Genomic DNA, 25,863 nt, shown 5'->3' with positions numbered 1-25,863 from the left:
TCTGTATCCACTAACAAAAGGCTGCATCTAAAGAAAGAATCTGCCTAAGAATGTGTGGAGTAACAGTTTTTGCAGACTCTTTCTAAAAAATTGCAGTTTTTCTTTAGAATGTAAATGATTCTACAGGTACACAAAACAGGTAGCAGAGAGTCCTTAGCATTTTCTATTACAACCAAACGATAGTGAAGAAAGCCTGGCTTTTTCAATGATTGGAGATCTTACTTTACTGGCACAATGTTTGAGGAGACAAAAGCGTGACTTACATGCAATACTGCTGTGGTATGCCACAATGAGCTCCAAAGCGAGAAAGGAACCTGTTCTCAAGATCAATGATGGTTTCACCAACTTTTTCATCACGAGTCAGTATATCATAATCATAGACTGAAATTTTCAGATCCTTCTCTTGAGGCAAGAAGCAGCTGAGTTCATACATTCTAAATGTACAAGGTCCAGTTAAATATTAATGGTCATGAAAGTTCATTTCTGAGAAGTAGTAATTTTTTAAGAAATTTAAAGAAATACCATTGGTGCTGATAGACCTAAAATTAGAGTTACCATTGCTGTTTTGCAGTGTGCCTACACACATTACTAAATCTGTATGTGTTCATATGAGTACTGTGGCTTTAAGGATCCTACCCATGCCTCCTGCAGATTTTTTAGAATCGTTGTAATCACATGCAGCCAGAGTTGGAACGTAGACAACAGCTATCAACAGTTTAGGGAATGCCCTTTAAAGACCCTTGTCTGGGGCCTGATAGCTACTTTGCAGAATTCACTGTTATTAATCCATGTTTTTTGTATGCGCAGAAACGTTAAGAGTTTCACCTTGCCAATCCGTAATTGTGATGATTATTCTCAGTTTCCTCTTTGCAAAACTTCTTCATCTAATTTGTGGTTTTGGGTGGCATAAATATCAAAACATCTGAGACATACACTCTCTTATACAAGTCACACTGTGTCCCCATCACACATACTTTCTAGCAGATTTCAGATTGTTATAAATTAAAGAAAACTCACAAGCAATGTAGATGTCTATTAGCAATTCACAATATATATAGAGCACTTCTTTATATGTACAGTGAAAACACATTTACAGTCTTAAAAATTATGGCCAAATTGTTCAGACTTGGGTGCCTAAAGTTAAGTACCTAAATCCATAGAGGCGCTGAGCACATGCAGGTTCCATTGACTTCAAAAGAAGAGCAGGGGGATCGGCATATTTCTGGAGATGCTCAGAATTTTATAAAAGTGGGCCCTAATAAAGAGCCAGCATCCAATTGTGAATAGGGTGTCAGGGAGTTTAGAAAATACATAAAAATAAGATGAGTGCAGTGTAGAACTGAAGGTATGATGGTGACGTGATGATTTATTCATGGACAGAGATTATAAAAACACTCTAGAAAACACCAGATAAAAAACCATCAGAAAATGAGTTACCTGCCAAAATCTGGGTTGAGAGTATTGGGAACATAATGATCCCTGTCTTCAATTACTTTTTTACTTAAGGTTATTTTTATATAAGAATCACACTGTATGGAAACAAGATGGGAAACAATACTGTTAGGTAATTACTTTTTTTTCGTGTGCCAATTTTTCTTGGTATCACTGAGTTCTTAAGCACAAAGTTAGCTCCTGAACCTCATAAAAGTAAAGAGTCTCACCAGCCCATTGTTATCCTGGGGTTGGAGAGCTAAGGCTCTAACGATATAAATTCGCACAATGCACTCCTGAGATCCGCTCTCTGGTAACTCACGGAATTGACGAGGAGGAACTGGTACAGCAGGATCATCTGATAATGGATAGATTCTAAAGGAACCCTAAAAAGAATATGTACCAGAGAATCATACAAGATAGAGACAGAGGAGACCTTTTGCTAGGTTTATCTTGTCCATCTCCTGCTTTAGGGAGGGACTGCTTTGCATATGCGCACAAAAATTAGATCCTGATCTTGCCTGTTGAAGTCAATTGGAGTCTTCCCATTGATGTCAGTGGGCTTTGGATCAAGCCCGTAATGTGTAGAAGGTTAGATCCTCAGCTGGTTTAAATCTGTGTAGCTCTTTTGATTTTAGTGGATCTATGCTGATTTACTCCAGTTGAGGATCTAGCCCAGTGTGTTTATGTGTATTTCACCATTCCAAAGATACCTCTGCTGGTTTCCTTCTGTGTATAAATCACACTGAAAATATTTTTACTAGGGCTGTCAATTAATCACAGTTAACTTGTGATTAACTCAAAAAAATGAATCGTGATTAATCATAGTTTTAATTGCACTGTTAAACAATAGAATACCAATTGACATTTATTAAATATTTTGGATGTTTTTCGATATTTTCATATATATTATATTCTGTGTTGTAATTGAAATCAAAGTGTATATTATTTTTATTACAAATATTTGCACTGTAAAAATGATAAACAAAAGAAATAGTATTTTTCCGTTCACCCCAGACAAGTACCATAGGGCAATTTTTTTGTCGTGAAAGTACAACTTACAAATGTAGATCTTTTTTGTTACATAACTGCACTCAAAAACAAAACAATGCAAAACTTCAGAGCCTACAAGTCCTACTTCTTGTGCAGCCAATTGCTAAGACAAACAAGTTTGTTTACATTTACAGGAGATAATGCCACCCTCTTCTTATTTACAATGTCACCACAAAGTGAGAACAGGCATTTGCATGGCATTTTTGTAGCTGGAATTGCAAGGTATTTACATGCCAGATATGCTAAACAATCGTATGGCCCTTCGTGCTTCGGCCATCATATCAGAGGACATGCTTCCATGCTGATGATGCTCGTTAAAAAAAAATTGTTAATTACATTTGTGAGTGAACTCCTTGGGGGAGAATTGTATGTCCCCTGCTCTGTTTTACCCACATTCTGCCATATATTTCCCATATAGCAGTCTCTGATGATGACGCAGCACATGCTGTTCATTTTAAGAACACTTTCACTGTAGTTTTCACAAAATGCAAAGAAGGAATCAGTGTGCGATTTCTAACTGACCCAAAGTTTAAGAATCTGAAGTGCCTTCCAAAATCTGAGAGGGACACAATGTGGAGCATGCTTTCAGAAGTCTTAACAGAGCAACACTCCAATGCAGAAACTACAGAATCTAAACCACCAATAAAGAAAATCAATCTTCTGCTGGTGGGATCTGATTCAGATGATGAAAATGAAAATACGTCTATCTGCACTGCTTTGGATTATTATTGAGCAGAACCTATCATCAGCATGGACGCATGTCAAATAGAATGGTGGTTGAAGTATAAAGGGACATGAATCTTTAGCACATCTGGCTCCTAAATATCTTGCGACACTGGCTATAACAGTGTCATGCGAACACCTGTTCTCACTTTAAGGTGACATTGTAAACAAGAAGTGGGCAGCATTATCTCCTGCAATGGTAAACAAACTTGTTTGTCTCAGCAATTGGCTGAATAAGAAGTAGGACTGAGTGGACTTGCAGGTTCTAAAATTTTACATTGTTTTATTTTTGAATGCAGTTTTTTTGTATATAATTCTACATTTGTAAGTTCAACTTTCATGATAAAGAGATTGCAGTACAGTACTTGTATGAGGTGAATTGAAAAATACTATTTATTTTGTTTTTTTACAGTGCAAATACTTGTAATCAAAAATATAAAGTGAGCACTGTACACTTTGTATTCTGTGTTGTAATTGAAATCAATATATTTGAAAATGTAGAAAACATCCAAAAATATTTAAATAAATGGTATTTTATTATTGTTTAACAGTGCGATTAATCACTTGACAGCCCTAATGTTTACCTTTATAATTTGTGAACAAAGCCACAAAAAGAGTGCAGAATGGAGTACATAAGCTGTCTCGGATTCGATTCCAAAAGTACACCTGACTGAGAAACATTATGGGTAAAATCCTGACCCCTCTGAAAGTCAATGGAAGTTTTGCTATCAACTTCAGTGAGGCCAGAATTTCACTTTATATGCCTTCATTATATTAAAATAGAGACTGCATACCATGTCCTCAGCTGATGTGAAATGGCCTTCCTCCATTGAACTCCAATTGAGCTAAACTTATTCACTCTAGTTGACAATCTGGCCTGTTATTTCCTTTAACTATATAATAATGTAAAATGTATTTTTAACAGATACAGCAGAATGGTTTTTGGCGGGGGGAGGGGTTAGCTGAACTTTTTCTTTTAAACCTATTATTTCAAAACCACAGTATTAGGGCAGCTTCCTGTCTAAGCAGTCACCATGGGAAAATAACATGCTTCTCAACATATGCCCGTGCAGCATTGGTCCTCTGAATTAACATGCAAGTATCTCTGGAGGAGGGGGATATATGCTATGTTGTTCCCCCACTATGCCACTGAAAGGAAAGGGCCTGATCCTTAGAGGCTCTGAGTACCTGCATTTTCCACTCAGGCAAACATTCCTATTTAGCAAGGCACTTATACACATGGTTATGTCCTAAGGAAGTCAGTGGGACTTCAGCAAGCTCAAAGTGTTTTGCTGAATAGGAATGTATTCAAGCACATGCTTCAGTGGTTTGCTGAATCAGAGTTTGAGTAGGAGTGGTGGGTGCAGCGCATCTCTCAGAATCAAACAGAATGTGTCTGGCACAGGAGTAGTCTCAATGTATTTGCAAGTGATACATTCAAAGGGCTACATCCAGCATTTGGTTACTTTTTCATTTCTGGTACAACAATAGGATCCCCCCCTTTTTTTTTTTTACCTTAAATTCTCCTACCACTGAAGGGTCATCATTGTCCTCTGATTTGCCTCTGTACAGCTTAAATGTATCACAGAAGTCTGTCAGGCCCTGAAATTCAGGTACATTCTCCAATTCACAATCATATACCTAAAGTAAAATTGAAGTGACATTTAAAAATTTAACACATTCACCAGGTCCATTAAATAGCTCGCGTCGTTTTGGTGTAGCAAAGCTGTACTCCACTTAGGAGATGTTAGGGCACAAAACCATTCAGTATTATTTGCACTCTTACCTCTTTACAGGGGGAGAAGAACAGAATCTATTTGGAAAATGTGAGTTGTTTCTCGTGCTGCCAATCCCCACTTGTGTCTTAATCAAAACCTGAATCAACTGCATTCCACAACCTCAAACTCACTTGTGCCCCCATAGGTGTATACATGAAAAAGTGGGAGTGGTCTTAGGATATTTCTGGCTCCAACTTACACCAATGCACCAAGAAAAATATTAATTTAAACATACAGAACTGCAGACTCCATCAATGTGCTTCTGAGCATTTCTCCAAAGAAATCAATGGTAAAACTCCTATTGAGATCAATGGTGCAAGATCAAGACATTAATATCTGTGTCTTGTCAATAAAGGAAAAAACTGCAAGACCTTTCTGGAACACCTTTTACTCCCTTCCCCTCTCCTCCTCACATGCCCTTTGGCATAAATAGTGACAAATTTGATCTGGGAAGAGTCACAACTTTCCTTACTAATATTAAAATCAGAAGGATATTAAGGGTCTTATCTTTATCTTGGCTTCCTTGTTTGCATGCCCAAAATAATTACAGGCAGTTATGTGCTTGCATTTATTTGTGGTTGCGTCTGGTATTGACATACTTAACTATTTATAAACCAACATATCAGGTAGATAGACATCTATATGTCTCTTGTTTTGACCAGGTGAAAATGGGAGATTGACTCCAATCCATTTAGGGGCTGTGCAAAAACCACCAGTTTCACTGTTCAAGTTCTGTTATGCACAGCATGATATTTTGGAGAGAAGGCAGATGAAACTTACGATGAGGTTGGATTGCTTACAATTATGGCAATGTGAAAAGACAAGACTTGTTTTGGAGACTAACAATCACATAAAAATAATTATATGTCAAAAAGAGAGAATATTTTGACCTACCAAAACACGTCCCTTCAATTTTTTTATATAGTACCTTTAAAGTGTCATATCCTTTTTGAATATATTGTCCACATTTTTCATGCTCTCCTGTTGAAGCGTAAAATTTGCTCCACCAATCAACAGTTTCTTCTTCCTTAAAAAAAGAAAAATCCATTTTAGTAGTAGACAAGAATGAACTCCAGTCTCTTTCTATCATCTATAAGACAGATGCAATGACTAATTAAATGTATAACAAAAACTATTATTCAAATAATAATAAAGGTCTGAATCAAAAAGAGAGCAATGAAATTTAAAGTTAGGGCTAAACTGTCTGTCTTAACGCATAGGAATTACAATACCGGATCTTACCAATGGTCTGTCTTGTCTAGCATCCTGCCTACAGCAGCACGTACTACTTGGCCTGGCCCTTCTTCTTGAATATGTACCTCGCCACAGCAATCTATGCGTACTGGCTATTGCAATGAATTCTAGATACTGTGGTGACTCACTCTCCTTCAAATTACATACATTTAATTTATTCATAATACCTAGAGTAAACAGGTCATAAAATTCTTTTGTATGGGAGTTAAATACATCAGTCCGGAGACTGGTAAAACTCCCATTGATTTCAATAATACTGATACAGTTAGAATTATATTGGTCCAGATCCTCAGCTGGTTAAATTGGTATCACTCCACTAAAGTCAATATAGCTATGCTGCCTTTACACTTGCGGAGGATCTGGCCTATTGACTTCAAGGGGAGTTTTGTCAGAGTAAAGTCTACAGGATATGCCCATTAGGAAGGAGTAGTGAAACCATCAATGAATTCTGGAAACTATTACCTCCCTCACTTTTCTTTCCCCTTATACTTCACAACAGTGTGCAAAAAAAAAATGTATATTGTCCTAGTGCTGCACCATTATAGTGAGCAAGGAAATAATTTTAACAGTTTCTTTCAATTATTTTATCAGTATCTTATCATAGATATGTTGTGTATCTAACTCTATAGGGATTAGACAGTGAAAGTCACCTGTTATTTCTAAAAAATAATCACTCAAGAAAAAAATGTAGGTAGTATTATGTTTACAATGAATAAAAACTATGAAAAATACGAAAGGATTGTGGCATTTATAGAAGTGATTAGTGTTACTCAAATCAACAAATCTGTTTTGAATAACTTTTGGACTATGTGGAAGCTTACATTTCCATTTTGCATAATTTTCCTAAATTTTTCATTCTGGTCACAAAGTGCAGGCAGCATTTTATTTTGATGTTTTTCAAAAGTTACAAATCCCTCCTCCACCCCCTTAAAAGTACCAAAGCCAGAATACAAAGTTAATGTACTGGTTTCTACCTGGAGCTTTGACCTACAAGAAAGCACTATGCCATTATAAATAAAGAACATTGTAATTACCTTTTCTGTAAGCTGCTCATAAGGATCCGTTCATAAAAAAGAGCAAAACAAAAAAAGAGGGTAAATAAAAAACAGGGTTTATAGTGTTTTACATTGGGGTCAGGTGATAAAGAAGGAAAATTCAGTTTTCATATATAAGTTTTATATTTCACAACATGTTTAACTTACTTATTTAGGAATTATTCAGACATGATTTGTTGCTTTATTTGTTGAACTATAGTATTTATTACATACCCAATGAAACGTTGAAAGTTGTCAGAATTGGGGAATTTATGTTTTGGTTCTTGTAACAATATTTAAAAAACTAAACAGAGAAAATGTGTGAGAGTGTAGTTATACTCTCGTGGGACCCAACACAGCATTCCTCTCACACCCACTTTCACTGATTTGTTTTGGGTGTGCAAGGAGGAGTGCAGGATCTGGCCCATACTTTGCTTGGTTGGTTCACTTACAAGTGGGTCCAGGACTATATCTAAATCAAACGTAATGATTTTTAATTCCATGGAGATTTTGTTCCAAAGGATCTTCACACACACACACACACACACAGTAATTTGGGTTGTTTTGCTCTTTTTGAAGACGCTCATATTTTACTCCGTACATGATTATAAAATAGTTGCTAATGCTCACAAGTCTTTTTGTTTGTCTTTTTATTGCCAATTTGCAGCTTTAAAAATTGTGGACAATCTGGAGTCTGAAAAAATGTGAAGAATTATAAATACTTGCAACAACTTTCACAATCGCAAAATTAATTATATAATTTACATTATGAATAAGAATTTTCCATGAAGAGCAAATACTGTACCAGACTTATTTGGAAGCAATGATTACCGCTAGTGATTTTCTGTGTTTATATCACCCGTTGTGTTCTAATTTAGAGGTATTATAATTAGACTGTTGTGCAAACCAAAAGAAATCCAGAAAATAGCAGGTCAGTATACACACCAAATGAACTACTCAAAATTCCTCATTTCTATCATGAAGGTAATTATCCTGTTTGGATATTAAAATGTACTGTATTTCAGTCATCATGGCTAACTTTAAGATAAAATCAGAAGTATCCCATGGCAACAAATAATTTCATACTTGTATGAGGATTTATGACAACTTCTTAAGGAGCAGTTTCCCCTCAAACTCTGATTACCTGTCTGTTCACCTACAGGTATGTAATAAATTTAGAAGACCTTGCATTTTTTAATCTACATTTTTTTCCATTAGTTCACAATGTTGAAGATAGATGAATGAGTTTTTCATGGAAACAACTTTGTTTGCATTGCTGTGCAACAAGCTTCATTCTTAACACTGAATTAGGGGGTTTACCGCAAAACATAATTATTTATGGTCTCTGAATCTTTCAGTAGAACGTAATGTTCAAGGTGCTGACTGGTTTAAGACTAATTTTTTTTCCTGATATACCTTCAAATGTCTTTTCAAACAATATTTTTCATAGCTTTGAAAAATGTTTAAAATCCAAATCCCACAAATCCCCACCACAAACTGTAAATATGATCTATATTTTGGATGCTGTAAAATTATTAAGCAGTGTTCATTCATAAAATGCCAGTGATTTAGGCTAAAATCATTATAAGATAAATTGAGATTTTGGAGAGAAATAGTCACATGGCAAAGACCAGATAAAACAATTTACCAATTTCTTTAGCTATCCAATGACCTCATTATATATTGTTATAAATGTTCTTTCCTAACAAGTATTAAACTGCTATTTATTTATCTGCTCCAATTTATGGAGACCCTGTACTATCAGCCACAGTTGAGTCTTAGCAAGGTAACAGAATTATGTTTTTATTTACTGTTTAATCAGTATGTTTTCCCCTGGAAAATCTAATTTTAAACAAAAGTCAAATATTGGTAGTAGGGCTAAACAAATCAAATTCTGAAGTGTAGATATATGACATGTAAAGGAACTGTTACTCCCTAGTAATTGTAAATATGCTATTATACATGATATAAAAGCATCCTTCACTCCAAAATCTCTCTACAGAATTATCAAAAGAGAAGTGAAAGCCACATGACCAAGGCACCTAAATCCCCACTTTGGTTATCTTCATGCATTAGCTTCATACATACATGCACTGCTGTTGGAGAAGCCATTTTGCCGAGTGCGGTTGACATACTGCTTAAGCACTGGAAATTGGAATGTAATTGATGAAATTTCTACATCTGTGCCCTTAGTGTGTTATCTGCACATCATATATGCTTTCCAAAAATGTACTTTTAATTCTTCTAAAGAGTCCTTATAGCATATGGATGCTATTAGTGAATGCAATGCAATATTACATTTACTAAATTGATGTCCAATTCTAAAAAAAAGTTGTCGAGAACACTGTATAATATTTATAAGTTTTTCCTTCTATGCGTGAAATCCTGGCCCCATTGAAGTCAATGAGAGTTTTGCCATTGACTTCACTAGGAACAGGACTTTTACCCTAGGCATCTATTTTGTATATAATTATTAACTGACACAAAAGATTTCCAATATGAATTGGGAATTTGGAAAGTATTAACACGATTAGAACAGAAGGCCTGTTTTGTTTCTGCTATTTTATGTTAAACATCAAGTCCTTATGTGTGAGAAAATAGAATATAGGATAATGCATTATTATGAGGTCTCTAAATGAGTCCACCCTTTCTGACATTAAGATCCTGAATGAGTAGTGAAAAAAGAAGATAGATTTGTACAGTACATTCAATGAACACATTAGAAATACGGCCAAGCCACAAAATTTGGATCTGAGTTTGAACTTTTTCAAAGTTCTGGAGTGTTTTCATTGATGACCTTTGTAACATTAAAAAAAAATCTTCACTTCTGTAAAGGCAAAGGTGGAGTCACACAAACCAACAAAAACAAATTAAATTCCAAAGCTGTTGACTTATGCCTAAATTTAATATGGATGTGCATAAGAAAAAACACAAAGAGAAAAAGTTCCTGTATGTTTGAAACATCTGGTTTCCAAATATGAATTTTATCATTCTGCTTTTATTTTTTAAGAAAAAAAAAACTATCAAAATTCTGGATGAAGAATTACATCTTAATTTACATCTGTACATTTGTACAATTTAAAAAACCCCAACACCCTTTAAAAATATTGTTTGGTTTGTTGGTTTTTAAAGAAATTTGTTAATTAAAAGCATCTGCAATCAGTAACTTTTGAAAAAACCTGCAAGCTAAGGGACACATTTTGCAAACCTAAAATCAGGGGGATTTTAACAAAGTCCGAACTTTTGTAATTGAATTATAAATACCTGTAAAATAAGGTTTTATGATGGGATTGCTGAAAGAATCAGAACAGTACTTTGAAGAAATCCACAAGACAGAATAGAAAAAAATATACATGATGCCCTGGGCAGCAGAAATGTTTCACTTAATATGGATTTGGGATGGCCACAGTACTCAGGAGGTGGCAAAGCTATGACTGAGATACACCTCCATTCCAAACAGCATCAATATATCCTTTATACCATGGTCTCGATTCTCTACTACTTCCAAAGGGGAAGAAGAGAGCCAGTTGGGGCTCCCTGATTCACGGGTGTCAAACCCCAGTGGCAACTCAAATTTACACCAATGGAGGATTGGGCAATGCTTTACCATGCCCCCTCAAATCACCCCACTACCACTACCATCAGACGGCACTCCCTTCCCCTAATGCCCAAGCTGAGGGTGGAGGGGAGGAGGCAGTTAGTGCAGAAGGAGGCAGAGTTCCCTTGTGTAAGGGGAATGTTGGCTATCTCTGGCTGGTTCAAGGTCGTTTTGCACTGCATAAAGACCTTAGCTGATCAGAGAAATTCCTCCCCCTGCATTTTGTTTAATGCACTTATTTTTAAAATATTTGGAAAGCATTACAATTGTTAATTGGTACTATATTTTGCATGCCTCTCCCTGCTTCTTCTTTTGCCTTGCATCTACAAATCTGGCATCTCCTGAATGTCTCACCAAAAACTTTAAGCTTAGTGTGGCTAAAATTAAAAATTGTCACTTATTTCTTCCTCCAAACCCGCGCCTTTTCCTGCTTTCTCTCTTACTGCTGATAACATCATAATCCTCTCTGTTGCTCAGAAAATAACCTGGGGACATCTTCGACTCCTCTCTCTTTCTGTTTCTCACATCCATAGTGCAACCTTCAAGCTAAATGAGGTAAAATATTTTAAAATGGAAACAACACAGAAAACTCAATATTTTGGTATTTTGATTTACCTGGTCAGCCATATGCAAACTACAAATGGTTTCCAGAGGTGACTGTGTCAGTGAATGGGCTCAGCCTCACACTACTTCTAGCCAAATGGAAAAGTTGGACAATGGACTGAATGTATACTCTTAGCTGCTTGAACATATTGATACATCTATTGTCTGGCAGCACTCCTGGTATGCCTGTGATAAACATCTGCTGCTTTCACTGGCACTGTTTATATAGCATAATTACAGAGCAGCTACGCTACATAAAAGACAAAAGGGGATTGCACAGAGAGGGATCCTCCGTAAAGCAAGAAAAGAAGCATTTCAGCAAATATAATGCACATCATAACTGCAAACCCCAATGACAAAAGAAAAAAGGTAAATAAGCAGAGAAGCATATGTTTAAGATTTAGTGTGTTAAGCATTAACTGTGGGTGAATAGCTCAAAAATGTTCAGCAGGTGCTTGCTCAAAAACTTCAACACCAGTTGTGTCTGTTGTTGAATTCACTTTGGCTTTTGTGGTTGCTTTCTACAAACAACCTAGAAAATGAGTTTACGGGCAGGAGTGGTCACAAAAATATTTTGAATTGTAAGCAAATTTTCAAGAATATTCACAGAGCACAGGTTTAGAACTTGTAAATGCAAATATTCACAACAGAAACCTGATTTTAAGTACAACTCATCCAATCAGGAAACAGAAATGTGCCATATGGCCTAGGAGTCCAATAAGCCAATCAGCACTTCTAGAATTTCAGATCTGAACACCTGCAACAAACTGCTCATGAATGATCTAAAGACCAAAAATTATTCACCAAAAGTATTTAGTGAATAATTTGGGATAGGAAACCATTTGAAAATTTATAAACTGCTCACAGACAATTCATGAACAGATAGAATAAACTGATTGAGAATACATTATTATTAATTATTTACTCAACTCTACTTTCCACGAAATACACCACTTCAGTGTTACCCATTAGAAATAGGGTAATAATAATAAAAATACTTCCTTTACTCCCCTGCCACAATACAAATTTATTTTAAATGACACTCCAAAAGGCTCCACCAATTTTGCAGTTGCTTCTGTGACTTGGGCAGAAAAGCTTACAGAAATCCAAAGTTGTATGCTAAGTAGTTGTTAGTAAATCATGTGTCCAAAATATGAAAGTCAAGCATCAAATTGCAAAGGTTACCTGAGCTGCTAGTAGTGGCTTTGTGTCTTCCATTTCAATGACCACATCCCGACGAGGCACAGCAGACAGGAGGCTAACTGTAAATGAAACATTTTCTTAAGGTGAAATATGCTAGTCAATTTTGCTATCAGAATTTAAATTTAAATGTTATAGAAGATGTAAAGGAATTTATTTGGCGTGGGTTTGACTTTTTAAAGTAAGCAGTTATTTGCAATGTTTTGTTAACTGCTACTCAGGATTAACTCTTTAAAGAAATTAGCAAGCATTAGCTGTGTTACATACATACTTTTCTCTCACACACACAAATGCATATCAAATGCAATGGAGTCTGAAGAAAAAGCAATCATGGGACATTTTCAAAGCTGCAACTAGCAGGTCGGCACCTAATGCCTATTGAAAGTCAGTGGATGTTCGACTCTTACCTGCCGTTTATGGTTTTCAAAATCTTCCCATAATGGGTTATAACTGAAAAAATGGTGCCTATATGCATAATATGACAGTACAGTACAGTGAACTGATGTGGTCCATTAGAAGCCTGATCTTCAAGTTGATCCATGTGAGTGCTTATGTGGTCCAAATGCATGGAGCAGATTAGGTCCTATGTTTCCATATTACTTCCTTTTTTAAAAAAGCTACTGTGGTATTTCCATCCATTCTCTGGAATAATGATGATGGTTTTTTAAGGAGCACTGAAGATAAACTAAGTAAAAGATGGGAGGTTTAAATCATGGCTTTCTAAATAAATTTACTCATAAAATGTAAAGCCATCTTTGAAATAACTCCCTCTTTGCTTTCAGTCTTTTATCTTTCTCCTTGAGTGTCGTTCTCTACATCCGTATTACCAGTTACAACAGTCATTTAAAGGTAGTTATATTGCATACACGTGCTACAGAAGCCTTTTGGAGGTACCAGCTGATCCAAAGGTCTGACACTGTCTGTTGTAACAATACAGATATTGCCCTGTAGGTTGTTGTCTCTCTTCTGAGGCTCTATAGCTTACCGCATTGGTGATTAATACTGAGAGTTTGATTTTCCACTCAGACCACACTGTCACTAACTTAATATACAACACTAGGTTGCTACAAATCTATTATGTATATATAGTGAACATTCAAGGTGGCTTACTCAAATCTTCCTCAAGAAAGGAGGTGAATTGTTGTCATCTTCTAGCCGCCTACCTTTTAGTTGTGGTGCAATGTCTTCTTTAGCAGCGTAGGGGTCACAGCGAAAGTCTTCCAGGGAGTCAATGGTACACTGTCCCACAACTGGTTTCCGTCCGAACTGTCTGTGGTCTATCACTTTAATAACTAGTGATGGAGTGTATAGTTCCTCTTTGGGCAAAAGCTAGAAGTTAAAAAGAGTTGCCTGTGTTTAGAACCATTGTCGGTAAGGAGAACAAAGAGTTTTTGCCTGAGCAAAGACTGCAGGATTGGGCCACAGTCTCAGTAATTTAATACTGAACTCATGATCTGTGCATGTATATTTGCATATATCATGCAGCTCCATGCTGTACTAATTAAATAAATGTCAGTAGAATAATCTTTTAAAAATACATATATTGCCTCAAAGTAAGATTTCCCGAGCCTCAGATATTACAGTGATGAGGGCCATATAAATACCTACACAGATCATCAACATAGTCCTATTGATTGGTAGCATTTGGGAATATATTATTTTGTCAGCATTTGTGTAGAAATGTTTAATTACCATTATGAAAACTTTCAGACTCAAAGATGAATGTCTTACATTCAGTCAAAGAAGAATTGCTTGTTCCTTCTATTGATTTTTCTACTAAAACGAAACCTAGAGTGTAGAACATTTAAATACTACTGAAGATCTTTGCACTGTAATTTTAACATCATACCACTTTCATGAAGAGAACAGAATATGGAAAATTTGGTGTCTTTTTGAGGTTTTTGATCACTACAGACTCCACCATTTCACCACCACACTCTACAATGAGACTTGGAGAAGTAACAGAAGCCATTTGGTAGTTTTTCATGTTTCGTAATCCCCAGGCAAGAATCTGTAAATAAAATCCAATATAGGCATTACTAAGGGAAACCAGTGTGCTAAAAATGATACTGAAATAATAACTGGAAGGGGAAAACAATGTCTTTCCAATTATAAAGTGTGGCTGACATATATTGCAAGGTGTTTTACCAAAAATGTTAATGACACTATACTGGAAAATAAGCCATCTGTATTTATTTCATTACCACATTATTTATGGAAGCAAATATATAAAGACATTTTCTACCCTACAAGATGAGATTCCTCTCATTATATTCAGTTAATTTGAGCAGCATACCCTACCTCAATAGCAGTGAGCTGAACAACAGGTCTAATTCCTTGAGGTACCATGTAAAGCTTTGGTGCTCTTTGTGATGGAAGAATTGGAAGGTTGGAGCCATCCTATGAATACAAGCACAGAAGCACAAGTTTATTTCCTTTTTCTTAAACAGAATGCACCGTATATAGTAAAACATTCACTACTGTAATCGTTTCAAAATGCCATACAGTTTGGAAGAATATATATATATATATATATTTAAATTACCTTGTCCCTCAGAATAAGCTCAGCATCGAAAAGGATGTCCCCACAAGCTTTGCCTCCATTCATTACAGGGTACCAGAGAAGCTTAGGTGTGATATCTACTTCTGGGTTTAGCTTTACCATAGGAGAGCAAACACTTCTTCCTAGAAACTCATCTTTGCCCTGGACAAATTGGCCAATCAGAAATCATAAACTTTAATTAATCTGCTATCTCCAAGTAAACAACTAAAGGGGAATCAAGATAAAAAAATTCACATACCACTTGGTCATTGTCAAAAAGTTCAATAACCACATTAGGTGGATTTTTTGCTACTGTCTGTGGGTCTCCATAGATTTCAATTTCATTAAATATAAGCGTTTGGTCCCATGTAGGATTCAGAGTTGAATGGATGATCTCAGTTGTTTTGCTTTGATGGAGGAATGAAACATGAGCATATGGATCTGAAAGACCATACAAAGATTTAGAAAATCTAATTTTTAAAAAACATGGCCAGATCCTCAGCTGGTGGAAATTGGTCAATGTACACCAGATGAAGGTCTGGCCTACATTATTTTCCTTCCCTCTTTGTCTCCTCCCAGTTCAACTCTCTATACCTCAGTCTATAACAAACACCTATGGGTGGTGATTGCAGGCAGCAAGTAACCCTATTACAAAGTATAACATCCCATTGTACTGATTAGAAAAATCTTATCCTGCTAGTATTAAAAGCAGTGCATGTAACTCTAAAATGTAATATTCATAGACACCACAGTGAAAGTGTGGTAGAATTACCTGGATACATAACTTCTCAGCCACTGTAATGAATATGTAACCCCTCTGGAGTGAAAGGGTTTTATCTATGAACTTCTGCATGTGAGCCGTGAAAACTAATCTGACCTGAACCTTCACCTGTTCCTCCATTGAACCTTTCTTGAGGCTTGGAAAGTTTACCATTTTTCCTTCACTTTCACATGCCTGTGTATTTCCTGTTCTAGCTTGAATCAGAAGTACAAGTGCCTTAACACCATCACATGAAAATAAAATAAATAATTTTGGCCTGATTATAAACAAGGAATCTCCAGAACTCTCTGGGGAGATTTCTAATCCAGTCTTAGGGACCAAAGATTGCTTAGCGGAGCTAACCCTGAGGGAAAAAGAAACAGGCACAATCCCATAGCCCTGGGTACTTGCCCACCATAGCTATTAAAAACTCATCTATGAATTCCCCATGATGACAGGTGTCCCTGTTTTTCCTTTAAAAAGTCCCTTCACTCTGTGTATGATGCATCACAGCATTAAAACCTATCCTTTCTGTCCTAAGCACTCAAGAGCCATCAAGTCAGTGGAGGTCCACACAGGTGAATCCAGTGGCAGAATCTAGGCTGTTACAAGATTGGTCGTATTTTTCATTATCAAGCATGCCTACATTTGAAACTACAACTTGGAGGTGACAGTCTCCATATTTTGTTACCAGTTTCCTGAGCCACCTGGTTGCCTCTTCAAAGCCTTTCATGAAACACAAATACATCATCAAACACAATGGAACGGTTAACACAGAACTGATGACGAACTTTTCAATTCTCAGTTTGGTTACCGCAGAGTTTGCTCTGTGCACATCTTGAACACCACAATAATCTGTGTAACGATTAAAATGTCCTATGAATCAGAAAATTAGCCTGAAAACTAAAATGAAGTTTTGATATACTAGCGTCTTACAATTACTGATATATATCCTCTATCTACGCTTTTCCTTGATGCCTCTGTTGATGTACAACTCCATGGACTCATAAATAATACAAAGAGATCTTTCTAGTTCTGACTAGTTGTTGAACAATAAATTCTACCAGGCTATTGCACAGATCAAGCTTTGGCCTCAAACATGCTTATTTATGGCAGCCCCCTTCCTCTTGTGAAACAGAACTAAATGATTAAAGTGTTCTAGGCCTACTATTAGGTAGACCTCTAAATCATTGGGATCTCTGAAGAAGGTATCTGATGATGGATATTAACATTTCCTGTACAAATTGCCGTTACCAAGCACCAGAGGCTATTTTAAAGGTTATCTTTAGGTCAGCTTCAACAGCCACTAGCTAAGTAACTAATCCAAGTTTTATGTATTTTTGTGTAAACCTTCAAACATTATTGCTGTTAAAGTACAAGTTTAGGTGTTTAGGTTTATATGTGTCTACATCTGAGATATCTGTCAATTAGGGGGGTGGTTGTAGTTTCTTTGTATTTCTTTTTAATTGCTGCATATTCAAGTAAGTCCAAAACAGTGACATATGCTATGTACATAGAATTTGAACTCAGACAACATATGAGAAAACAGCATCACTGCTACAATATACTTCATTCTATGTTTCTGTAACAAATTATGGAATGCACTAGATATGTTCAATTAATAATAAAGAGGAAGAGAGAAGATGGAAATGTGGAAAAACAAACAAAAAACCCCAGCCCCACATCCACAGTGTATTCATTCTAACCCTACCCTGTTAGAAGTTCAAAGTCATGTTTATACAGTATCCCATTCTGTCCACCCAGTGGAATTTTTCATTGCAACTAACAAACATTAAATACTTGAGTACCTGATTACCCATTAGTTTACTCTAGCTTACAAAGATAGACTGATACACATAGGTAGAAATATCTAAGGCTTTCCTTATGGATGGAGCTATGATAAAGTCATACAAATGAATACCAGGAGTAAAAGCGATTTGTCTGAACATCATGCTACCATGGATAAATTACTACAGTTTATAAATCTTTACAATAGATCATGTGGCACTATTGCCTCTTGAGGGGTAAAACATTTTTAGTTCCTGTACAATTAAGCACTAATGAATACCCTTGTACAAATAAACAAGACCCATGCTTAGCAGTAAGGTACATATAATCTGCAATTTCTGTACAAGTCAATATTAGCACTAACATAATATAAAACTTTAGATAAGGCAAGAACTTGTTGATACAACAAGCAGATATAGCTTGATTCACCTCTGCTACCATGTGGAGAGTGGGGCAGAGTTACACATTGCATAGTCTTGGGCCAAAAAGGAGAAGCTGGGGCCCAGGGGAAATTTGTCCATGAGGAAGTATAGCCAATGTTTGCACCACCACTCTCCCTACAGGTATCTGCTGGGGAGGGGAGCTGGCAGAGCTGTCCTGAGGGTACTGCTGAATCAGTGCATTTCCCGGCTGCACTAGCCACCCCTCCTTGTTGGTCAGTACTGTGCACTTTGGGGATGTGCTGGCCACCTCCAGATCCCACTCAGTAAAGCTGTAATTACTGCCATAGGGGCCTACAGCAGGTGAATCAAGCTATCCTATAGCTGAAATAAGCTATTCATTAATTGTAGGGAGCGGGTTTGTTGACTTTAATAGGATTTTTCCATACCTGAAAAGCTGTCTTTGTCTAAAGCAATAAGATTTCTTGCCTGATAGATGTAGCAGCGAAGGTGGTAACTATACACTCCTACACAAAATGAGAGTCCAAATGTAGTGGTTAGAATTAAACAAGTGTGATTCCTTTAATTAGGCTATTTTGCATTTATAAAACAGGCATTCAATAGCTTCTCAACCAAAGCACAAGCAATTTTAGCACCATATATTAACTTGATTTTTTGTGACCAGTGTACTGGTACTATCAGGCTAACGTATGGATGCTGCTTCTGCAGCCCAGCATAAAGTAGATGAAGATCCCTAGAATGGGATAAAATGGATGCCATTCAGTTTTTTCACTTCTGACTCTGCAGGAGACTTTAAAAAGTCCTAACAAATTACTCTATTCAAAAGGGTCTGATAATCAGATGTAACTTCTCATGCACCTGTCTGCAATTACATGAGATTAGAGGTCAGGACCAACAGTTCTTTCTTCAAGACTGAAGGTAGAAGTAGCACTGAAAACTGCAGGATTCACCCCCAAAGCAAGCTAGCCCTGAATGTATTTTTGAACATCATTTAATTCCTCTCTGTCTCCCCCAAATCCAAAATGTTGGTCTATACAGTTCACTGGCTTATTTTGGGCCAAAGCCTGATCCCACTGAATTCAATACAAGTGTTGCCATTGACTTGAAAGGGAGCCGGAGCTTATTTAAGCATATTAGACATTTTATTTAAAATAATAAAATTCCATAAAAAAGTTTCATTAGCTCAACATCTGACGATCAGAGGGTAAACAGAAAGAAAAGTCTGAACTGGAAACTTTTTTTTTTTTTGGCTTGGCTTTTTATTTTCAGAGTTAAATCCTATTTGAATCCTGAAAATCAGTTAAAGGGCTTGTAAACCAAAGCTCTGGTTCCTTCCTCTGACTGCCTTCACCCCCTCCCCCCCAAGTGTATGTTATGCTCAGGACAGGTAATTCTTCCTTTTCTACCATTGCTTGGTAACAGCAGAATTTAGCAAGGTGCTCCCAGGCTCATTTGACTATGGTTAAAAGGAGGGGAGAGGGGGCAACTCGGGGGTACTAGTAGACTGTAATTAGAGCATTTGTGGAAACAGAAAGAGATGAGCTGAGAGAGGACTGTTTGGATCTAGATCTGGATTATGTTTAGATTAGTGTTTGAGGCTGAAATACAGCTCAGTTTTCTATTCAGATTTGGCCAGGGCAAATCTGGTTGGCTGCTTTGATTGTGTAGCCAATGAAACATGCATTTGGCTCCAAAAGAGTACAGTAAATGGAGGGTCAATAGCACAACTGTCTATATTGCACTATTACTAATAGGGTCCTATCTATCAATCTACTTTAGGTATCTGTAAGGCACCTATCAACATGGGAACTAAGCATCCCTAAATTTTCATATAATTATGAGCTACCAGAGATTATTTGACCCATATTCTGTAATCCAGTTTATTGGTTTTAATCCTGTTCACTCAAATATTTTTATTAACTTTTCTGCTGATAGGATTTATATTTAGATCTTCAAATGATGGAAACAGACAAAGTTGAACATTGTTAGTCGTACTATGCATTGTTTGTCTTCCGGTAGCCACTCTAGGCCCCATCAGGGATTGACCATCATTGTGCTAGGAGACGTACAAGCATATAGTTAAAATACAGACACTGTCCCAAACAATTTACAATCTTGGTTAGTAACAAGATGCAACAAGTGGATGAGACAAGTACACTGGTGGGGAGTGGGGGAAGGAGGATGGGGTAATAATTTGGTTCACTACCTGGCTACTGATTATCAGTGATCGGTATGCATAATAACAGAAGTGAGTCATTAAGCAGGGATCTGGCAAAAACCTACTGTCAAAACTGCAGGAAACAATTGGAGTGTTGGCACCAAATACACGTGTGGCAGACTCCTTGTCTTTTTCTGAGCTCTTCCCCTCTCCATCATCGAGGCTCGTGTCTGCTCCCTAAAGTCATATACAAAACCAAGTTCACTGACATTTACATACACAGAAATAACATGATCTTCATGTAAATGGCTTCTTATGTACACACTGGGCTTCATTCGCTCCTGTTGGGGCAAGAAGAGATGCAAATTGTACCTCCCTGAACAAATGAAGCCTAGTGTACTGCGGAAGAAGTTCACACTTGGCTGCAGGCAAAGGTGTTTGCTCTGCCACTCTCCTTTGGGAAGTCAATTTTTTTAAGTTGTAGTCAGAGTGGTATAGGAATCAGTCTGGTGGTCATGTCCACTTCCTGGCCAATGCTGCCCGCTTTGTGGGATAAATTGGGCAGATGAGAAGGAGGGAAAGAGAGAACAATTGTATTGGGGGCCTGAGCTTGGGGCACCCCAAAACGTATAATGTCTGTGTAAATAAAGTGAAATGGGGGGAGCTGGGGCACCAGTGAACATGATGTACCAGAGCCCCCCATTTCTCTCGATGGGCCTGCCTGCAAGCACTCTACACTGGCCACCAACCTCCTCTAAAGAGCTACTGCGGGGGCGTTAGCCCCTCCGTTACACTGGTACAAGCTGGCAGCAACCGTGAGCTGTGTCTAGCCCAATATTTATGGAGTTAAAAGAAACAGACACTAAAAAGCGAATGTTCAAATGGGAGTCAGGACCCAGGGAGGTGGAAGAAAGAAAATAGATATTATGAACTAGACAGCTGTTATGTGCTGCCGGGGATGCAAAACGAGAAAAAGATGTAGAGCCACTGCCACAAATTGGATTTTCCCTCGTATGATGCCACCACCCTTTCCGTGCCCAATAGCCTAGTAAAACATATTCCTTTCTCACGCTATGTTCTTTATACTATTCCCTAGTTAATGCCTTAGCATATACAATGACTCCTTTAACAAACCTATGGAATAATTAAATTGTGATGATCTATTAGTGACCCTATAGATATCTTTCTATCTTCTTTCATACTGTGCTATCCCTTTAGTTGTTTGATTGCGTCTAGTTACAAATATCCAGCAGAGGCAATGCCTGTCCATACCCATTACTGACACATTTACTCTTTATGCATTTGATTTATACCCTTGAGCAGCTTTACTATAGCTGGACCATCTCCTTTGCTTTTCCAGGCAGGTGGGTCACCTAGTGGTTCAGTTTCTGCTGCGAAGTCTCATAACATGCTAACAGAGAAATAGTTCTAGGAGTCAAATAGTATACATATTATGCAGACAATATGATCATAATGGTCCCTTCTGGCCTTGAAGCCTATGAATGCCTCAGTCACACAGCAATTTAATGGTTATAAAGCATCTCATGCAGTAGCTTCCTGTAGTTAATAACATGTTAATGTTCCACCACTAATTTTAAAACTTATTTTTCTGTTAATTAAACAATTACTGCTGTGATTTTACTACTTACAAGAGCACCTTCAAGTTTAAAGATAGCTGCTGCACCGTGTATGTCAGAAGGAGCCATTTTTCTCCTCCAGCGTCTACGGCGGAAAGTATCAGAACTGCGTTGTTTCCAGTGAAACTTCCAGCCAATCAAAGATGCATATTCCCATCCTTCTTTATCTTCATGGGATGCCATTACCTAGGAGACATCAGAAGAAATACAAACCATCCACACTCTACTTACATACATGTCATAAAAAGTCTGCAATAGTTACAGCAAAAACAATCAACCCCTTTCAAAATAAAATAAGTGAAAGACAAAGACGCTATTCTACAGCAGAAAAGGGAACCTGACTGCATGTCAGATAAAGTTGTTTTAAAATATTTTTCTTTGGATAGAAAGAGAATGTTATTCTGCACTCAGACTTATCTGTGAGATTCATTTCAAACACATTTACCTCTAAAAACATGTATTGTGTGTAAGAAATAGAAACCCTTAACTACAGTTCTAATATGCTCCTTGTACCTTTACTCCTGTTGTTACTTGGCTTGGATCCTTTTTGCGTTTTCGCACCAGTCTTCGCCGTCTGTGTATATGATACATTTTCTCTGCAGCAACCCAGGACTTTGGTTTGTTGTCTGGAGGAATGGTAATTCCATATTCCCACCCTAAAACAGGATTTGTTAGTTATCCTTCAGATAAACAGTGTAAGTTATAAACAAAAGGAGTTTGGGTTCAGTGTTAAAGCAGTTCTGCAGATGGTAAAGTTTCATTGGAAATAAAATAAATACATAAGGGACTATTTTAGTATTGCCAACCCTAAACATTTAAAAGTCATGGGTCGGGTCACAAAAAAAATTTACTTATTGGGTTTTGAGACTTTAGGGCGCATTGGGGTCATATTTGCATGCTTTACAACCAGGAGGGCTAGAAACTTACTTTTTATTTTAAATGAAAGCTGGAATTCAAACATAATCACATGACCTCAGGTTTTAAGAAACACACCAATTATTGTGAGAAACATGACAAAAATCACAAGATTTGGCAACACTGCTTTTTATATTTCCACTGTACAAAATTGGAATTCAACAGCCAGAATCTGGGGTCCAGATTTTTATGTAGTCTAACTTTCTGCTGTGGAAGGTATTATGACTTAACTTGAGCACAGGTGGCAAAACTACATAAGAGGAGTAAGAAAACTTAGATTCCAGTGATGCCAAACAGCCAGTTGTTTCACTGGACTTTAAAAAAAAAAGAAAACAGCTATTCGAGAGTCTTCAGGTTCTTTAGAATTCATCCAAATTCATGATAGTACTGCAGACTTCTGGGCTTCAGATACTCTTCTCTTAAAACTGTCCCTTCTTCTTTCTCAAGTCCCTTGTTTCTTGAACTATTATAGAAATGTTCCATAGATTTCTTGTTTACTGGCAGGCTTTGAAGTCAAATATTTTCCCCAAACATCCCTATAGTATCCTAACAATCATCTCATTACATGGTTTACACCACACCCACACCCTCTTGAACTATTTGCTGCTGGATCAATGGGTCCATCTTATATTTGGATTAATTATGAGCAGGTGGCAATAAGAGCAGTTCTAGTAACAAATAAGTGTCTCTTTACTGTGCTTGCGAATTCTAAAGTTCATCAGACCAGTGGTCCATCTAATCTAATATTCTGTCTCGGACAATGGCCAGTACCCGGCCCGTCATAGAAAGGCACAGGAAACCCCATCATTGACAGCTTTATAACCAGCTCATGATGTAAGTTTCTTCCTAACCCTTTTCAGTCAGAGTTGGGTTATGCCCAGAAGATTGAGGTTTTATTTTCCTTTTACGTAACTGTGGATGTTCTCATTGCCTATATAAATATCTCATTATCTATATCAGACCTTTTTAAAATCCTACTAAGCTTTTGGCCTCAATGGTATCTTGTGACAATGAGTGCTTAACAACTTAAACAAGACACAAAAAAAGTACACCACCTTGGATTCTGCTTGATGAAATGTGCTTACAGACACAGCAGGCAACCTATGAAACTTCACATACTGTGCAAAATGGTGGTGCCTATGATCCAAGGGAGGCCAGGTTCTTTTGTTACTAGTACTTTGCCTAATGTCATGCAAATTTATGTCCTACTATGGGATGCTGCATAATTTAGTGATTTTTTTTAGACTGATAATAGTCTGGTCAGTAAAAGTAGGGTAAAAATGAGAATAGATATAGGTAGTGGGCATTTTTAATTGTGGATTCCTTTCGTAACTGGTACCAGTTTGCTGGGTACATGGTCCCTCAAGTGTAAATATTGTCATTAAGATGAAATAGATAATAATGAACTACTTGAAGCATGTGGCTTTGTCTACGCTAGATTCTTCATTAAAATTTCCCATATTGCTACCACCAATGCATCTTCACTGCTGGGAGCCCTAGACTAGATTGGCCATTGGCATTTTAATCACAGTGTCGTCTGACCCTCTTCAGAGAAATCCCGCAAAGGCCAGTATGGGGCTGATGTTGGTCCTGCAGTGTAGATCCCTAGACCCACTATGCACCCTCTGTTGGATCCAGGGGAATGGTAGCTGAGTCCTTTTTCTGCACAGGAAGAGGAGAAGTGTACATGGAGGGTCTCCTTAGTACGTCAGTCTTGAGGGTAGAACCATCACCCTGTTATTTCAGCCCATAGATTTTCCCAGGTGGAAATATTCAACCATTACTTTATATTTTAAAGCTGATGGTCGTTTTGCCTGAGTAGAGAATGCAGTATCATTCCTTTGGACTGCGATCTGGCATTTTGTCCCTTCAGCCTATTGCACTGCATTATCCAAAGGAGCACACAAATGAAGAATCACCGGTCTTCAGGCAAACCATCAGAACTTAAAAATAAATGCACATGTGATTCCAGGTGGAAAAGGAGAATATGACTGTTGTCCTACTGGCTTAAATAAGTATAACACACACTCAGTCTCTCATGTACCTGCAGCGTATTTAATTCAACACCAGCCTACATCATCATTAATTCAACACCACTGTCGTCATCATCATTATGGAAGTGTCCAGAGATCCCAATCAGGATGGGAACTCCATTGGGATAAGCACTGTACAAACATCCAGGAAGAGCTGTTTCATGCCCCCCAAAATTACAATCCAATATAAGACAATAAGTAGAGTGTAACAAACAACTGGAGTATGAGAGTAACAGTTTTATAACTGTGTGCTTACATGGCTATCCAAAACTTGATGGTCCTAAATCATAACATGTTTTTAAATTTATGAAACAACGGCTGGATTCTCCATAAGTTAAGGTTGCAGCCAAGTTTCTATTTAAAGCCACATTTTGCCGCCTCTTTAAGTTCTACATGCACAAAAACCAAGTAAGCCTTGAAATATAAAAATTTCCCAGAAATCACTAATGTTCTTCTACCTAGTTACTAACATGTTCTTGGTTACTTGTATTTCAAAATATTGTAGTGAGACATAACAACCTGTTGAAAGTTTTGGAATACATTCTTCTACCTGATTGACTGTGAAGAGTTTGTCCTAATAAGTATACTATAAACAGTTAATCTTACCTTTCTCGTCCACCGCTCGATTTATATCATATATCCAAGCATCATCTTCCCAGATCCATCCAGGGGGACAGGTAATCTCACCAGGTGGTGCAGTTTTTTCTCCATTCTTTCAGGTAGAAAAAACCAAAGGGTTATATACCTTAAAAGATGTAAAAAATGCACATGTAGCATAACCATATTGTAAGTCTGAATAGGAAGTTGGTTTGATGGGCTCAAATCAACCACTCTCAGCTGCAACTCAGGATGAAGCAAATGTTTTTGTAACAAATAGCTGGTGAAACATCACTGTATTCTTCTGTACTAACTTGTTTTAGGACACATATTTTGCTAATGTCAAAATAGAATATTA

The 25,863-nt window shown here is 37.2% G+C and overlaps 1 protein-coding gene across 4 annotated transcripts in view; it reads right to left on the bottom strand.

The window, feature by feature from the left end:
* MYOF (myoferlin) overlaps window positions 1–25,863 on the bottom strand; it is a 109,122-nt gene that overhangs the window by 9,021 nt on the left and 74,238 nt on the right. For all 4 annotated transcript variants that reach the window (XM_073353867.1, XM_073353868.1, XM_073353870.1 and 1 more), the window contains 17 exons: window positions 25,515–25,620; window positions 22,474–22,616; window positions 21,973–22,146; window positions 20,449–20,560; window positions 18,594–18,671; window positions 15,476–15,657; window positions 15,220–15,378; window positions 14,976–15,074; window positions 14,524–14,685; window positions 13,838–14,003; window positions 12,660–12,736; window positions 7,274–7,285; window positions 5,914–6,012; window positions 4,723–4,848; window positions 1,662–1,817; window positions 1,438–1,529; window positions 264–434 (listed from right to left, as the gene is read on the bottom strand). In XM_073353867.1, the coding sequence (XP_073209968.1) occupies window positions 264–434; window positions 1,438–1,529; window positions 1,662–1,817; window positions 4,723–4,848; window positions 5,914–6,012; window positions 7,274–7,285; window positions 12,660–12,736; window positions 13,838–14,003; window positions 14,524–14,685; window positions 14,976–15,074; window positions 15,220–15,378; window positions 15,476–15,657; window positions 18,594–18,671; window positions 20,449–20,560; window positions 21,973–22,146; window positions 22,474–22,616; window positions 25,515–25,620 (2,114 nt within the window). The remainder of the gene's footprint in view (window positions 1–263; window positions 435–1,437; window positions 1,530–1,661; window positions 1,818–4,722; window positions 4,849–5,913; window positions 6,013–7,273; window positions 7,286–12,659; window positions 12,737–13,837; window positions 14,004–14,523; window positions 14,686–14,975; window positions 15,075–15,219; window positions 15,379–15,475; window positions 15,658–18,593; window positions 18,672–20,448; window positions 20,561–21,972; window positions 22,147–22,473; window positions 22,617–25,514; window positions 25,621–25,863) is intronic.

The sequence above is a fragment of the Lepidochelys kempii genome, chromosome 7 (genome assembly GCF_965140265.1).
Source record: "Lepidochelys kempii isolate rLepKem1 chromosome 7, rLepKem1.hap2, whole genome shotgun sequence".
In the NCBI taxonomy this organism is placed as follows: domain Eukaryota; kingdom Metazoa; phylum Chordata; order Testudines; family Cheloniidae; genus Lepidochelys; species Lepidochelys kempii.
The sequence above is the reverse complement of the archived record's forward strand: the minus strand, read 5'-3'. Positions and strand labels throughout refer to the sequence as shown.